A 15,157-nucleotide genomic window follows, 5' to 3' on the forward strand; every position below is an offset into this window, starting at 1 on the left:
TGACGTCAACTAATTGAACTCTTCTGAGTAGACATTTTTGTGTGTGCTGGCGACGAGGAGGGGAAGTCAACCACACATGGATATGAATTAAACTATAAAGGAATGTTTGGTAGGGTGCAAAAAATCCAAACTGATAGATAGATGTTTAGAATACGGAGAAATGTGTTTTACTTTCAAGATTTGTAGAATTGGAAATAATAATGAAATACAGTCTTAACAATTGGAAATAATGAAATACGGTCCTTTAAGCTACACTTAATTTACATAGAGTGTAGTTGGTAAAAATAGACGTTAAATTTCACTATGAGCTGGTACTAACAGCTGCAACTGTTGAAACCATTGAATCCACTCCACAAACATTGCGGCCTCTGCAGATTTTGTAGTATCCATTTTCTCCCCATTTCTCTCCCCATGAGTTCTTGATGATCCAGTATGGTTTCTCTTTCATTCGAATGGGAGAAAAGCCAGTACCATAACCAACTAATAAGACACCATGATCCAACTGCTTAGAGCATATATATGGGCAGGAGACTCCACCGACATATGTCTGCATGAACACTGCATTGATAGCCACTGCAAGCCAAGCAACAGCAACACTTTCAGAATTAGTTTTACATCCATTAATTAGCACATGAAGAGTAGTAATTAACTAAAGATCCCATAAAGGCAGTTTTAGCAAGTTTTTCGAGAGGACATTTACCAGCGAGTGGGCCATTCTTGACAAGATTAGCAGCAATTTGTTCTTCGTCAAGGGAGACAACACTAAAGTTAGCAACTTTAGCTGCAACCTTGGTGTTGTCAAATTTGCAGGTTGCCTTATCGGTGCCAGTGTATGGATAATCTTCTTCTCTCATAAGTCCACCAGCTTTGAGAGTGTATTCAAAGGCACTATTCATCAGCCCGCCACTGCACCCTGAGTCGCAAGAACCTTTTTCTTCTGGATCACACTGCAGGTATACAATGCAAGGTTAAATTAGTCTAGGTTACATATTTCAGGGAGATGGAGGACACTGAAATGTCGAAGTAAGAATTTCATTTGCCCGTGGAGTAAGTACTACAAGTTAGAAGTCTTATTATACTGTCTACAATCCCAGTTCTGATTAGCAATTGGCACACTGAAAATGAAAATAGCAACAAATTCAAGCCTACACTAAGCAAAGAACTGTTAAAATAATCATAAACACAGCCCAATTCCCTTTCCCTTAAAGTGGGTCCCGCACCCCGAAAACGAAGAGGAAAATCTTGATAAAAGAAAACCACAGAACAACACGGTACTTGAAGAAGAAAGACACGTTAAGTAATAGATTGATATCAAATAACGGCCAGAAAGGCAAAACTCAATTCTTAACTACATGGGGACAAGTGAGTGGCGGAGCTAGGATTTTTAATAAGGGGGTTTAATATCTGAGGAACTAACCACACAAACTAATCGAAGGGGGTTCTACATCTATTATATGAGCATAAAAAATAATTTTAATCAGTAAAATTTTCCGCCAAAGGGGGTTCGGATGAACCCCTAACAGAAGGCTGGCTCCGCCCCTGGCAACAACTATATGAATCCTCTCAGTTTCACTACATTTTTTCACATATAAACGCCAAGCTACCTTCCGTCTTTGTTTCGGCATGAGCAGTGGATTGAATCATTCCTCCATATAAATATCATAACTAAGTTTTTTCCATACTAAAAAGAGACAGAAACAGAGCAAGCACTTTCCTAAAACTGATCCATGATCAGTTACATGACCCAAAAAAACTAATAATGACAGAACAAGATAAAAACAAAACTTTTATGCCAATAGTAAATTCCAATCGAATGAGCAACACTTTTAAATTCGCAAATGCTTTTAATTTTACACCTAATTACCGTGTTTAAGCTCTATGCTTAACAAGAAATAAGTTCAGGATTCCCCTATGCACAATTTATAGAATGAACATCCGAATAGGATAAGAGGGAAAAGCGCCAAACCTCGTGATCACAGTCCACAAGTTGCTGTTCGCTGAGGCTAACAAGCTTCCCTGTAGCAAGAAAGTTGGCACCTTCTAATGCACCAGTGGTACTAAATGACCAGCATGAGCCGCATGAACCCTAGTTTTTCAATCATAAACAATAGCAATTACTTAATTATCCATTAATCAATAACGATGCACGTATCAATCTCACAGAGAAACAAACATACCTGATTCTTCACTGGCGTGACAGCACCGTGCTCTCTCCAATCGAAATCTGAAGGAAGATCCTCGGTAGGAAGAATCGGAGCTTTATTGGCGTCAGAAGGAAACCGAAGCCGGCGGTTAACGCCGAGAAATTTCTGGCTGAATTCGTCCGGCGTCAGATCGGAAAACTGAGTCACGCCGTGAACAGCAGATGGATCGAGCTTCTGGTGGCTCATTGCACGGCGCAAGTTAGCTTTAAAAACCGAGAATCTATAATGATGCTCCTCATCGGAGGCGTACGTTTTCCCGAACCTCTTTTTAAAAAGCGTAAAGTGATGATCGGCGTTTAGCATGTGATGATCATCATCGCCGACGACTTGACGGATAAAAATATCATCGTCCCCGCCATTAATCTCGCCGTTGACAGCCAACAAAAACGACGTCGTTAGGAGGATAGAGAATAAGAAAAGGAGAGAGAAACGAAGAGCCATTGTTGATTCAGGAGATTTGTTTTCCGTCTTCTCTCAGTTTCATCTGCTATATATATCCATCAGTCTCCTGAAAGAATGAGGTTGCTTAGAGTTGAGGTGAAAGATATCCAATAATTGAATGCCACGTGGTGGATAATAATTGGTTGAAGGAATGGTAGTTGCTTCTCGGCGTGAGTTTGGGTAGTTTTTCAGTTTTGAAGTCGTTCTCGGAAATATATAAAGAAATAAAATAACCGAAAGAAAGAAATTATCCTTAATTTTATCGTTAAAGTTGTTGCCTTTAACAAACAAAGGTCTTCCAAAAAGCAAAACATAAAATATTTACTAAAGAACAATGACTAGTTATATTCTTTTTTTTTTTGTTATTACTATTAAAAAGTGTTAGAAGAATTCTATGTTAGTAGAATCTTTGTTTTGTGTTCAATTCCCATCATCAAACCGCCAAAGGATGTGGTGGCTATTCGAAGTCTAAGGTTTGAGTATGGGTATAGAAAAATTATTGATAGAGATTGTTTTTCCTCGAAGAAAGCCTTATGAATTTAAATTAGTTGAACTTTTCAATATGTGTATCGAATATCGGATCAGTTGAATAACAAAAACAAAAAACAAAACATTCTTGAAATCACTTAGTTGGCCAATGAGCTACAAAAAGTTTACTCAACTTGAATTATTGAAACCGAATGGTGATGAAAGAGGATTTCAATTGTTGTAACTTGTACGTGTCTGGTAACTAAAACAGTAGAATATATAATAATTATAGGAAACAACAACAACATACACTTAAACTGGGTTTTGATGGTTGTTGCGTATTGTTTCATACTATTTTCTTTGTCTCAATTTATGTGACACTTTTCGGATTTTGAAATTCAAACAAATCTATTTTATAGTTTTTTTTTTTATGTAGTTTATAAATATATAAATTTCATTTCAAAAAAATTGAAGATTTTTTGTATAAATTTCCGGTTAAACTTAAATTGTGTGATTCTCAAAAAATGAAAAAATACTACATAAATTGAGACAGAGGTATAATTTTATAGAGTAGCAATTTTATATAAATTTAAGTTTTTATTCATGTACATCTAAAATTGAAGGATATTATAAATATCAGTTGAGGAGAAGTTAAATAACTGTATTATGCCTTCAAACTATTGTTTTATTAGTACTACTAGTTACCCATGAACTTGACTAATTCCATGATTTTTAGCCAAATGAATCTTTTTAGCGGAAATAATGTTTAACTGTGTATTATTATTATTGTGGTTGCGTTTGTAGATGCAATGGTTTTTCATTTCGATTATATATTTCTTCTTTTCGAGCAAAACTTGTAAATAATTGGATAAAACTTTCTTAGGTGTAGCCAAATAAAAAAGATAGCTGATATGATGGATTTCAATGTGTTAATGCCTAGTCACAAATTTCCTTGGCTCGATATCAAACTATTCAACATCGAGAAAGCTAACAACAAGAATTGTGGTAGAATAATTAGTGTACAATGAGTAATAATCATAGGATGTTTGGTTCATCATTTATATATTACTCCTAAAATTTGGATATAAACTATATATAAAATTAGTGTTTTAAGTTAAATGCACTTACCGTGCAAATAATTTCTTCGAGTGTGTAAATATATCTTGAATTCCTCTTCAAAGTGAGAAATTTTTTCAAAAAAATAATTGCGTGCTGTTATTTACATGTTTGGAAAATACATAAATGTCATTTCACATCGTATTTAGCATAAAATAATACGGAGAATAACAATATAATTGTTGTGGAAACTAGCTACTTATTCAGAAACAAATACTCCCTCTGAACATTTAGTTATTCATGTTTGACTTGACACATTCCTTATTTAATAATAAATAAAAGGATAAGATCCCAATCATCTAAATAATGGGAAATGAATAGTAGTATTTAATAGTAAATCTCTTGATTTTTCAAATTGGACACGAAAAAAGTGGATATCCATTTTAAATATAGCAGCCAAGAGATAGTAGGATGCTAATCATACCTACTAGGCTACTAATAAAGAACTGCAGAAGCTTGGAAGAAACTTGAAAATTCACATAAAAATGTGTTTTGAGACAATTTGAATCAGCAAGTCAAAAATCTAAGAGAACTTCATATTTTGGATTCCCCATCTGTACAAACTTTGTTAAGATTTCTGTTTTCTTGTCTATGCTATTTTTTCTGCCTCAAGTGCACACACTGAAGCAAAAAAGATTCTAATACATCTTACTGAACCTCAAATGTAATAGGAGTAAATGTCTATACACGGCTCTAGTTTTTCGGCGGTATACTATTTAAATTCCTGAAGATGAAAAAGATAGACAGGAGAATAAAAATAATGGTGAACCCATGGATGACCCTTATGCAGAGCACGGAAGCAGAATCGCAATTACACCAGTGTCGATGAACTCTTTTTCCGCAGTTGTAGCAGAAACTGGCACCACACCTACATCCAGATGAAAAGAGAACCAGGTTAGAGTATAAAACTTGAAAGTTGAACCCTTTCTCTACTTCTTATTGTTTGAGATCAGAAAAAGTCATTTTTTAACAGTGTACAAGCGTGATATATCAATCAAATTCACACAAAATATATATTTCTCGACACCTGTGTATCCTTACAAGGGGCCTCAGAGAACTGAACAAAACCAGAAGAATGTAAGAATTGCATAGGAGAGTCTATTGATCTCGATACGATACACAAATTGCAGAATTATGAGAAGAGCTGTCAGGAATTAAGAGACGAACAATATAAGACACTTAATATCTCACGTATGCTGAAATTTTATGTCATAAACCTGGTATATTTAAATATGTAGATCTAACCAAGCAACTTCTTTCCTCCCAGAACATTAATTTGGCTTCACAGGCACTTTTTTATTTTACAAGTTATTTACAAGAAGATGAGATCTAAAATTGACTATACAGAGGCCGAGCTTGATTATCTCAAGTAAAATCCCCTCTTAGTATTCATAGCTGTTATCTTCTCTTTTGTTTCTTTCCCGAAACAACAACAAACCCGGTGAAATCCCTGAAGAAAAGTAAACACTAAAAAGTAGCCACAATGAATAAAAGGATAAGCATTTCATTTGTGAGGAAAAACACATTCAATTAGAGCCGGATACTTGAAAACTATGTGAGGAAAAGATCTGGCTACTACAAATAAATATCGATTGGAACATTAAACAAGACAAAATTTGGCAGATCAACATAGTTGATACATGATCTACTTTAGGGGATTCAAATGTTATATATGTTGTCCTCATTCCCAACCCGTCCTCTCTATAACGATTGATATGATCAACACCTATCAATGTCAACAGAGAAAAATATAGCAATTGAAACCTCAAATAAGCAGAACCTGAGAATGATCGGCATCTTAATCTCAATTAAGTGGCATTAGAGATATATTAGGCAAATATAATCGATATTGCACCATTTTAAAATCCCATTAAGTAGATACTGGAATGCCACAACAAAGAGATACAACTCCTAAAAAATTGACTAACTAGATATACATTGAAAGTCTGAAAGAAAAGACTATTAACATATTGATAGCTAAGTATTCTGCTGCCAAACAACAACTTTTTGGTCCTCAAATTCCAGGGAAACCATGTATGCAGGGAGGAATCAATTTAACATTCATTTTTTCTTCCTCTTTTGGTTATAATAGCTAAATGCAAGTCCTCAAAATCCTGTGTTTCAATTACTTGTGATTCAATCTCAAACTTACTCTCTATTCCGATCAATTCCAATTCAACAATACCCGGTTTAGGGTCTGGGGAGGGTGGAGTGTACGCAGCCTTACCCCTGCCTTGTGGAGGGGACCAATTCCAATTCAATACTAAACATTTGCATGGTTATCTTGTTAAGCATTAAAAAGAGTACACCTTTATTTATTTAAGTAGTTCTTCATGTTTGCACCCACATGTGGGGGCCTGATATCTTTTCAGGATCAATGTACTTAGAAATTATTAAATTCATGACCTCTACCCTATCTGCAGAGTACATGTTTCTCCTAATTCTTATAGAAAAAAACTAAAAAACTAACTACTGCACTACTATAGGGTTAGCAAAATTTTGCAATTAATACTAAAACAAAGGGCAAACGCACCAAGAGGTACAGACTCCTGTATAATCACCACCACAACAACAACATAACCGTGTAATCCGACAAGTGGGTCTGGGCGGTGTGGGGTATACGCAGACTTACCCGTCTGTAAGGTAGAAAAATTGCTTACTATAGAAACTCAACTCAAGTAAACCTCAGAAGTTTGTAATCCATAAATATGAGTTTTTTATTTTTATTTTCAAAAATAAAAAAGAAGAGAGGAAAAAACAAATAAGACTAACCTGCATTTAACAATTTTGCAACCTTCAATAAGTTCAACAAAGTGACGACACTGTGGACACCTTTTCCACTTATTAGCCTCGGCAACCACACCAAAAACGACATCGTTTCTATCCCTCAATTCCCGACTCTCTTCACACTGAAATCCAGAATGCCATGGAAGCTTACACTGAAAGCAAAAATGCATCTTGCAATTCGGGCACTTTGATCGCTTTGCATTCCCACCACACTCATCCAAAATCAAAGTCGAACATCTCCGATCCGGACAGTAACAATGCGCTAACCCTAAAACAGAAGATTCACACAACACGTCGGACCATCTCACAAATAGCTGAGGGCCAACAAGATTCCGGCAAGAAATTGGGTCCAAAAAATTCTCACAACTCAGAGACGGACACGGAATGTTGCCGACGTTGTCCTCAAGCTTGACGGAGATGTATTTCACCATACAGTCCATACAAAACGGATGAACACAAAGATTCTGGTTCTTGAATTTTTTGTTTGGTAATAATATAGGCTCGATACAAATTTCGCAAGTGAATGATTCATCCGGTGATTCTGTGACTGGTGATTCTGTGACTGGCGATTCTTGTTCTGACTGATTTTGGGCCAATTTTTGCTGTGTGTTTCCCATGATCAGTGTCAAAATTGTAGTGAAGTGTTGGATTTTATTTTTTTTCAAGTACTTTTTGTGTGGGCAAAGGAAGGGTCGTTTTAGGTCTTCTTCTTATACTTGGATTGTAATTTGTAGGAGTAATATTTTCCCCAAAATTTTCTTTCACGTATGACTTTTGCAGTTATCCTTCTTTTTCAAAATTAGCTGAACTTCTTTCTTGGAATTGGAATATCATAGCTGGTTAAACAATTTTTTTGTTTACTTATAAGTTATTCTTAATCCCTCTGTTCACTTCTATTTACGGAGTACTATCCTACTATTTACTACTCCATTCCATAAATAGTTTTCACTGTTACTAACATATTATATTTTATTTTTAGCATTAATTATTTATTCTCTAAATTATTTCTGAAGAATTTGAGAGGCAATGCGCACTTATTAAGAAAAATTAATTGAATTTGTGATGCAAGGCACATTTATTAAGAAAAATATTCAAAACGTCATTTAAATCATACTTTCCACTTTTATTCTTTGTGAAATCATGAACATAACTTTGCAAGTAATGTAATTTATCTCCTAAAAAATATCAAACTTCATTAAAGAAAATGACAAATATGGAAAAAAATCAAATATCCATTTGAACTTTGAACAATCCAATTATTTTGATCAATGGAAAAAACCTCAAATATTCAATTAATATAATAGATAGTATTTTTATTCCATATTAACTGAATTTGTAAAGCAATGCATACTTATTAATAAAAACATTCAATGACATAATTTAATATCACATTTTTCAATATTGTCCTTTGTGAAAATAATAAATATAACTTTTCAAGTAGAATGATTTATCTCCTAGAAAATACCAAACTTCATAAAAGGAAAGGATAAATATGAAAAAAAATTCGAACATTCATCTTGAACTTTGTACAATTCAATTATTTTGAACAATGAAAATACCTCCAAAAATTTAGTTAATAATGGAATAGTGGGAATATCAATCAATAAGAAGTGAGTAAAATACTAAAGTAAATCATTATTTTCTTACTAAACGTGTTAAGTCCATATAAAACAAGTAAAAATCTTAATAATCGTGTTAAGTTCAAATAAGACAAATAAAAATAAACTAAAAAGAATATTTCCTACGTTTCAAAAAGAATTTCCCACTTTCCTTTCTAGTTTGTTTAAAAAAGAATGAACTTTTTTTTCTTGTAACATTTTAATTTCAGTTTTTCACGTGGCATGTTTAATACCACAAACAGGCCACAAGATTAAAGGGCAATTTTGTACATTTGACATAACTTTAATTTAGGACCACAAGATTCAAAAGTATTACTTATTTATTTTCTTAAACTCCGTATCAAATCAAACTAGGTCACTCTTTTTGAAACAGATAAAGTACAACTTTTCATGATTTAATTACTTGGGTTAATTTAAATTTTGTCATATATAGAGCTGTCAATATGGGTTGGCCCACCCTCATCCGAGCTAACCCATACATGCTTTGAAATTTGATGGGTCGGACCGGGCTAGCCCATTTTTTGTGTGCGTCGAAAAATGGTCTGCCCAGCCCACAAGTACGTGGGCTACGGGCTTTGCTGGGTCAATCCTCTTTTCTTAAAAGTATATTTTTTATAATTTAAAAATATTATCATAAATATTGACAAGACAATATTACATGGTGTTAGTGTTACTACTTGTTAATCAAATTGACAAATAAAATTATCTTTATAATATTTATTGAGTTTGATTTCGAGTAAAAACATATATAGCTAAATAGAAATATTCAACTAATTGTTTTCCAATGATCATAATAAAACAAAAAAAATTATGGCAATATTTCATAGGCTACGGCCTATGTAGTGGTTTCCTAGAAATTTTACGGTATTTTTTTTTAATTTTATGTAGTACATATTTATAAACATAATTTGCATTTAAATAATAATATTTCAAACTTTAAATAGATTTTGAATTTAGACTCTTGTTATTTTTAATACTCCATTTTATTTTTATTTGGCCCACGGGCAGACCCTATCCATATTTCTCAAGCCTCATAAATCGGCAGGCTTATTCAGATCGGGCTAAAAAGTTTTTTTCTTAAATGGGTTCCAAAAATCATAGCACAACCTTATCAAATCACGAGTTAGACCAGACCGACCCAATGGGCTTATAGCCCATATTGACGGTTCAGGTCATATACAATAAACTTACAGGACACGAAAAGAAGACCCTAGAGTTTAAAGGGGCATTTGTGATTTGACCATGGTTTTCTGTCTTTTTTTTTTGGGCGAACTCCGGAAAGCACGTTTAATTTATTTTTATTTTTTTAAAACACTAAAAAGGTATTTTTCACATTAAATTATTCACAAAAATAAAAATAAATTTGATTTTCAAATATCAATTTCATATTATTTTCAGTAACTATAGATATAATACTCCCTCCGTCCACAATTGTTTGTCAGGGTAAGGTCATGCACACCCCTCAAGGAAAATTTAATAGAAGGTGTAATTTGACTAATATAACCCTATTATACCAAGAATACCAAAAGTCTACATAACTTTTCAATTGAACTACACTATCATTAAGGGCAGAATTGGAAAAAGATGATTAATTATTTCTTGATTGTTTAAATTGACAATTAATCTTGGACATCTATTTTTAGTATACCTGCCAAATAATTGTGGACGGAGGGAGTGATGAATATGCACGAAAATAATTGATAATAAACAGTTAATTAATAGATGTAGGAAACTTCTGCGACCATTCCTCTTTTCACATACTCATATGAGAGAAAAAAGATTTGGTAAAGCGCAAAATCTTTTTGCTTCATTGAATTAGTAAGAAAATATAGGTTCATAAATGTAGGAAACTTCTGCGAACGTTCCTCTTTACTTTTTTTTTGGTATATTAGTAAAGTTCACGGCAATTACCGTACTAAATAAGGAAGGTATATATAGCATATGAAAGTGAAATATAACTTATTCACACTTAAAGCTGATATTAAATTATAATTAAAATAGGCACTTGTTACCTTTATCACTAATTTATATTTATACCATAAAAGCACGTTAAATAAGTTGATTGAACTTTTTGGGCTTCATTAAAATACTTTGTAATAGACAAATTTTCATTTATCATATTTAAAATAAAAAACTATCGTGAGTTTCTTAGAAAATAAAACTCTGTCGTGATTTTTGGCTGTCATATAAGAGTCCTAACAAAAAAAAAAGTAGTAAGAGTCCTAACAAAAAAACAAACAAAAGTTGGCGTAAATAGAACTGTCTTGTTTTTAGAAAATAAAATATTAATCATATATGTCAAGGATTTGTTTTATGGGGTGATTGAATTGTTACGGGAAATAATGTAACTCAAATTAATACGATTGAGTGAATATTTGCTATACTCTACCAATAATTATATATATAGTGCTCTCCTAAATATGGAAAAAAAATAAATTAACTTTTCAAACACAGAGAGATTAATTAGTACAGTAGTTTCTTTTGCATTTTTCCCAGAAGGTTATGACAATGACAAATATAATTAGCCAAAGTAACTTTTAAAATACGTAATTAAGTTTTCTAGTTGAGTTCTACTTCAAAACCATTTACAAATTGTTTTTTTTGGAACCCCAGAATAACCCGCAACCGCTATAACCTCTGCCACAACTTTGATAATTCATGTGTAATTAGATTTCAAAGTTGAAATATGTTTCTTTGAGTCCTAATCTAATTTTATTTTGTACTGCTTTTATAAATATGAATTTCGCTAACTAATAGGTTTTTCCATTAATCATGGGGAACACATTGCAAAAAATCCAAGAAGACGAATTGCCAGATGAATCTCAACCATTCTGCTGCAAAATTTGTATGGAGCCTTTGTTGTTACCCAGTACAAAATTTAAGAACCAAAATCTCTGCGTTCATCCGTTCTGCATTGACTGTATAACAAGATACATCTCCGTCAAGCTTGTTGACAATGTCATCGAAATTCCGTGTCCGTTTCCGACTTGTAACCAATTTTTAGACCCAATCGGTTGCCGGAATCTTGTGGATTCTGAACTGTTTGATAAATGGTCTGAAAAGTTGTGTGAGTACTCTGTTTTAGGGTTGACGCGGTGTTACTGCCCTAATCGGAACTGTTCTGCTTTGATTTTGGATGAATGCGGTGGCGTTGCGACGCGATCAAAGTGCCCAAATTGCAAGAGATTATTTTGCTTCCAGTGCAAGCTTCCATGGCATGCTGTGTTTCAATGTGAGGAGAGTGGGGCATTGAGGGATAAAAACGACGTCGTTTTTGGTAAGCTTGCTGAGCGTAAAAAATGGCAGAGGTGTCCTAAGTGTCGCTCTTTTGTTCAACTTAGTGATGGTTGCCGTTTTATCACGTGCAGGTTAGTTTGCGCGCTAGCTGTTTATAACAAATTAATTAAAGTATGATGTGTTTATATATAGACTTTTAATATTTAATTATGTTAGTTAATATGTAATGGTTGTGTTTATAGTTTAATCTGATTGTGTTTTTATGTGGATATATGTAGGTGTCGTGCCAATTTCTGCTACAACTGCGGAATGCGAGTCGATCGTCCCCATGGCCGGTGGTGTGCTTGTGATTCTCATTTAATTACCTTCAACCGTTTTCTACCTATTTTTTTAATCCACGTTCTTATTTTTCTTGTTTTTCTTATTCTTTATAAAAGCATTTCGCCCGTACATACAAAAAGAAATAATACCAAAATACGATTTGGGTTATTCATGTTTATGTTTAACAAATCAAATAGAACTGCAATTCAAACTATTTGGTGTGGTTTGGTTTAGTTTTAAATTTAAAAAATGGATACAAATTATTTATATACTATTCATAAATAAAATATATATATTTTATTAAGATTTAATTAACATAATTCTTTTAATTTTATCATTTTCTCAGGCCCAACATTTAACTTTTAGGGGTTGTTTGGTGGAGAGATTAGTAGTGCATGAATTAGTAATGCAAGATTTGTTTTTATCAAGTGTTTGGTTCATTGTTTTCCACCTCATCTTGTGTTAGGATTAAAACTTTATAAAAAGTTTCTTTGCAATTATAACCTTGAATTATTATGTAATTGGGTCAAGTTGAATAATTGTCGGACAATATTATAGAAGAACTATTTTGTTGTCATGTTTGCTATTTTTTCACTTAAATTATTTGAGGATAAATAATTGTCATATTAGTAAGCATCACTCACAATGTCTATTCTCAATTTAAAAAAGATTAACAATCTACTTTTAAAATCAGAAAGACGATATTGATTGTATTGGATTTATTTAGTAACAAACAACTTTTTATAAATAATTTGTAAGTTAATTTAAACAAAATAATTAAAATGATTTGAGGGATATTTTTATCTTTTCATAGACTTATTCCATGGTATTATATCTTGTGTATTACTATACCTCCAAATAGGTATTAGTAATACATCCTATAATACCATGTAGGGGATAATTAATACATGGATTAGTTATAAATATGTCCAAAATCCTACCAAACACAGTACTAAATAATATCATACATAATACATGGACTATCTCTACATAATAACTATTTATTCAGTTACCGGCAAAATAATTTTGGCCCATAAGACTAGCCCAATCCATATCGTGGTTGGGTGAGATTTTGACTAGAATTCATTTTTCTTTGCCCAACACGATGGCCTCAAGACTTGGTAGGGCTTGGTATATCACTTCTTCTTGGGCCCAACACCGTGGTAGAGTCTTACGGTGGCCTTAAATTATGTAAAATCTTTAGAAATTTCATAGTGTAACGAGCAAATTACATCCTATTTCTATCCTTTTTCAATTTATAAAAATTTCTCAAATTTAGTGTCATCTGGATACATAGCAATCTAGCCGGATACATTATACCTGATACATTAAAAAAAAAATCAGTTACAATTTAAAAGGAAAGGGAACGTAAAATTGAATGTGATTATCCCAAATCACGCAAATCAAGTTGATATCAATCTCTCCCAAATCGTAACAGCTTCAAACAATTCAATATTCAAATTTTGTCCTCTCAAATCTCTCCCAAATCTTAACAAATTAAAAAAAAATCAAAAATAGTAGTTGATACATGATGAATATCTCTATTTTGTTGAGACATTCAGAAGTCTGGGAAAGCGAGGTCAGTTATAAACAATACAAAAGTGATAGAATAGTTGTTGGACAAATAATTTCTTTTGTGAATCTCCCAGTTTATCGAAGATCCTTTCGATTTTGATTTAAAATTGACGAAAAAATTGAGATCAAAATTCTTCTCCAGTTCTTCGAAGATTCTTTCAATTTTGAAAAATTCAAAATTCTTCTCCCAGATTATCGAATATCCTTTCAATTTTGATTCACCATTGTCGAAAATTTTGAGATTCAAAATTCTTCTCCCAGTCCATCGAAGATCCTTTCAATTTTGATTCAAAATTGTTGAAATTTTGGAGAAGACATGAATATGTTTGTTAGTCTTGTTACTATCATCGTCTGTGGTTTGAAGAAGGTCTTGAGTTTTTTTAGGGCTCTCAACCTCTCATTTCGCACCGCTGCAACCACCTCTATGGCGTTTTCCTCCTCTATCGACATTGACCATATACTTGTATACTAAATGAAATTCGATCTCTCACTACTTCTACAGAGTAAAAGAAACGGGAAAAGTAGAAGAACAAAAAATTGATAGGTTAACTGGTTGGATTTATATGTATTTTTATCTATTTACGTATCATGCCCATAAAATTGTGCGTGGTACATTATTATTTATGTATCTTATTCTAATTGAAAAATATTGTAGTTTATAAAAGATATATTATACATGTAATTGTTCTCAATAGCATTTTTTTTTGTGATTGGTGCACGACACTGTGGCTAGTTGATATGTATTTGCTATATATAATAAAGTTAGAAATTTGTTGAATTTGACATACATGAATTAAACAAGTGGTGCAACTATGTCTTAAAATGTTACTCAGAAGATTGCAGATACATAATAACATCTGATTCATAGTCAATTCAACATTTTGACATAGTTATGTATCATATACAAAAAAGAAAAAACTATGAATATGATACACTGATTTAGTTATAAAACAGTGTTGTAGATACGTAACAACATGGTGATACATAATTATGATGGACACATAACAAACATATACATAACTATGAATATGATACAAACTGATATTATTAAAAACATTAGTGTTTATGTATAAAAAATAATATTTGATAATGTCTACAGATACATAGCCTCTAGTTGAATATGTATATGTGTATGTCTCTGGTAGTAAAAAATAATGAAATTTGTAATAGTTATGTATATTTGTATCTCAATAAATTAGTGTTATGTATCAAAACTAATATTTGAATACGATACATTGCACATGATAAAATTGTAATGTATCATAAAGTTGAAACGAAGACACTGTACATAAATTTATGAATCAAAATCAACTAGATACATTAAAAGTCAGAATCTTGGGTAGAGAAGTGTGTTTAGAAACACATTCTACCCCCCCCCCCCCCCCCCCT

At 32.6% G+C, this 15,157-nt stretch overlaps 3 protein-coding genes across 3 annotated transcripts; 1 reads left to right on the forward strand and 2 right to left on the reverse strand.

Annotated features, from left to right (window-relative positions):
* Positions 1 to 110: 110 nt before the first annotated feature.
* Positions 111 to 2,807, reverse strand: LOC102585555 (cysteine proteinase RD19a). Its single transcript, XM_006361957.2, has 4 exons — positions 2,178 to 2,807; positions 1,967 to 2,086; positions 701 to 947; positions 111 to 573 (listed from the first exon to the last, which is right to left on the reverse strand). Exons 1-4 carry the CDS (start codon positions 2,643 to 2,645, stop codon positions 302 to 304), a joined length of 1,107 nt encoding a protein of 368 aa, XP_006362019.1. The 5' UTR covers positions 2,646 to 2,807; the 3' UTR covers positions 111 to 301.
* A 1,929-nt stretch (positions 2,808 to 4,736) lies between these two features.
* LOC102585890 (probable E3 ubiquitin-protein ligase RNF217) lies at positions 4,737 to 7,859 on the reverse strand. Its single transcript, XM_006361958.2, has 2 exons — positions 7,002 to 7,859; positions 4,737 to 5,097 (listed from the first exon to the last, which is right to left on the reverse strand). The coding sequence occupies exons 1-2, from the start codon at positions 7,631 to 7,633 to the stop codon at positions 4,923 to 4,925; spliced, it is 807 nt and encodes a 268-aa protein (XP_006362020.1). The 5' UTR covers positions 7,634 to 7,859; the 3' UTR covers positions 4,737 to 4,922.
* Positions 7,860 to 11,384: 3,525 nt separating this feature from the next.
* On the forward strand, positions 11,385 to 12,552 carry LOC102594066 (probable E3 ubiquitin-protein ligase RNF217). Its single transcript, XM_006361982.2, has 3 exons — positions 11,385 to 12,003; positions 12,151 to 12,210; positions 12,540 to 12,552. The coding sequence occupies exons 1-3, from the start codon at positions 11,408 to 11,410 to the stop codon at positions 12,550 to 12,552; spliced, it is 669 nt and encodes a 222-aa protein (XP_006362044.1). The 5' UTR covers positions 11,385 to 11,407.
* The last annotated feature ends 2,605 nt before the right edge of the window (positions 12,553 to 15,157 follow it).

The sequence above is a fragment of the Solanum tuberosum genome, unplaced genomic scaffold, assembly GCF_000226075.1.
Source record: "Solanum tuberosum cultivar DM 1-3 516 R44 unplaced genomic scaffold, SolTub_3.0 scf00377, whole genome shotgun sequence".
NCBI classification, from domain to species: Eukaryota; Viridiplantae; Streptophyta; class Magnoliopsida; order Solanales; family Solanaceae; genus Solanum; species Solanum tuberosum.

Coding starts and splice junctions, on each gene's coding strand:
- LOC102585555 (XM_006361957.2), bottom strand. CDS start 2,645: ATGGCTCTTCGTTTCTCTCTCCTTTTCTTATTCTCTATCCTCCTAACG. Junction 2,087..2,177: donor TCACGCCAGTGAAGAATCAG/GTATGTTTGTTT, acceptor TTGAAAAACTAG/GGTTCATGCGGCTCATGCTG. Junction 574..700: donor CAAGAATGGCCCACTCGCTG/GTAAATGTCCTC, acceptor CTTGGCTTGCAG/TGGCTATCAATGCAGTGTTC.
- LOC102585890 (XM_006361958.2), bottom strand. CDS start 7,633: ATGGGAAACACACAGCAAAAATTGGCCCAAAATCAGTCAGAACAAGAA. Junction 5,098..7,001: donor TGCAAAATTGTTAAATGCAG/GTTAGTCTTATT, acceptor ATCTGGATGTAG/GTGTGGTGCCAGTTTCTGCT.
- LOC102594066 (XM_006361982.2), top strand. CDS start 11,408: ATGGGGAACACATTGCAAAAAATCCAAGAAGACGAATTGCCAGATGAA. Junction 12,004..12,150: donor TGCCGTTTTATCACGTGCAG/GTTAGTTTGCGC, acceptor GGATATATGTAG/GTGTCGTGCCAATTTCTGCT.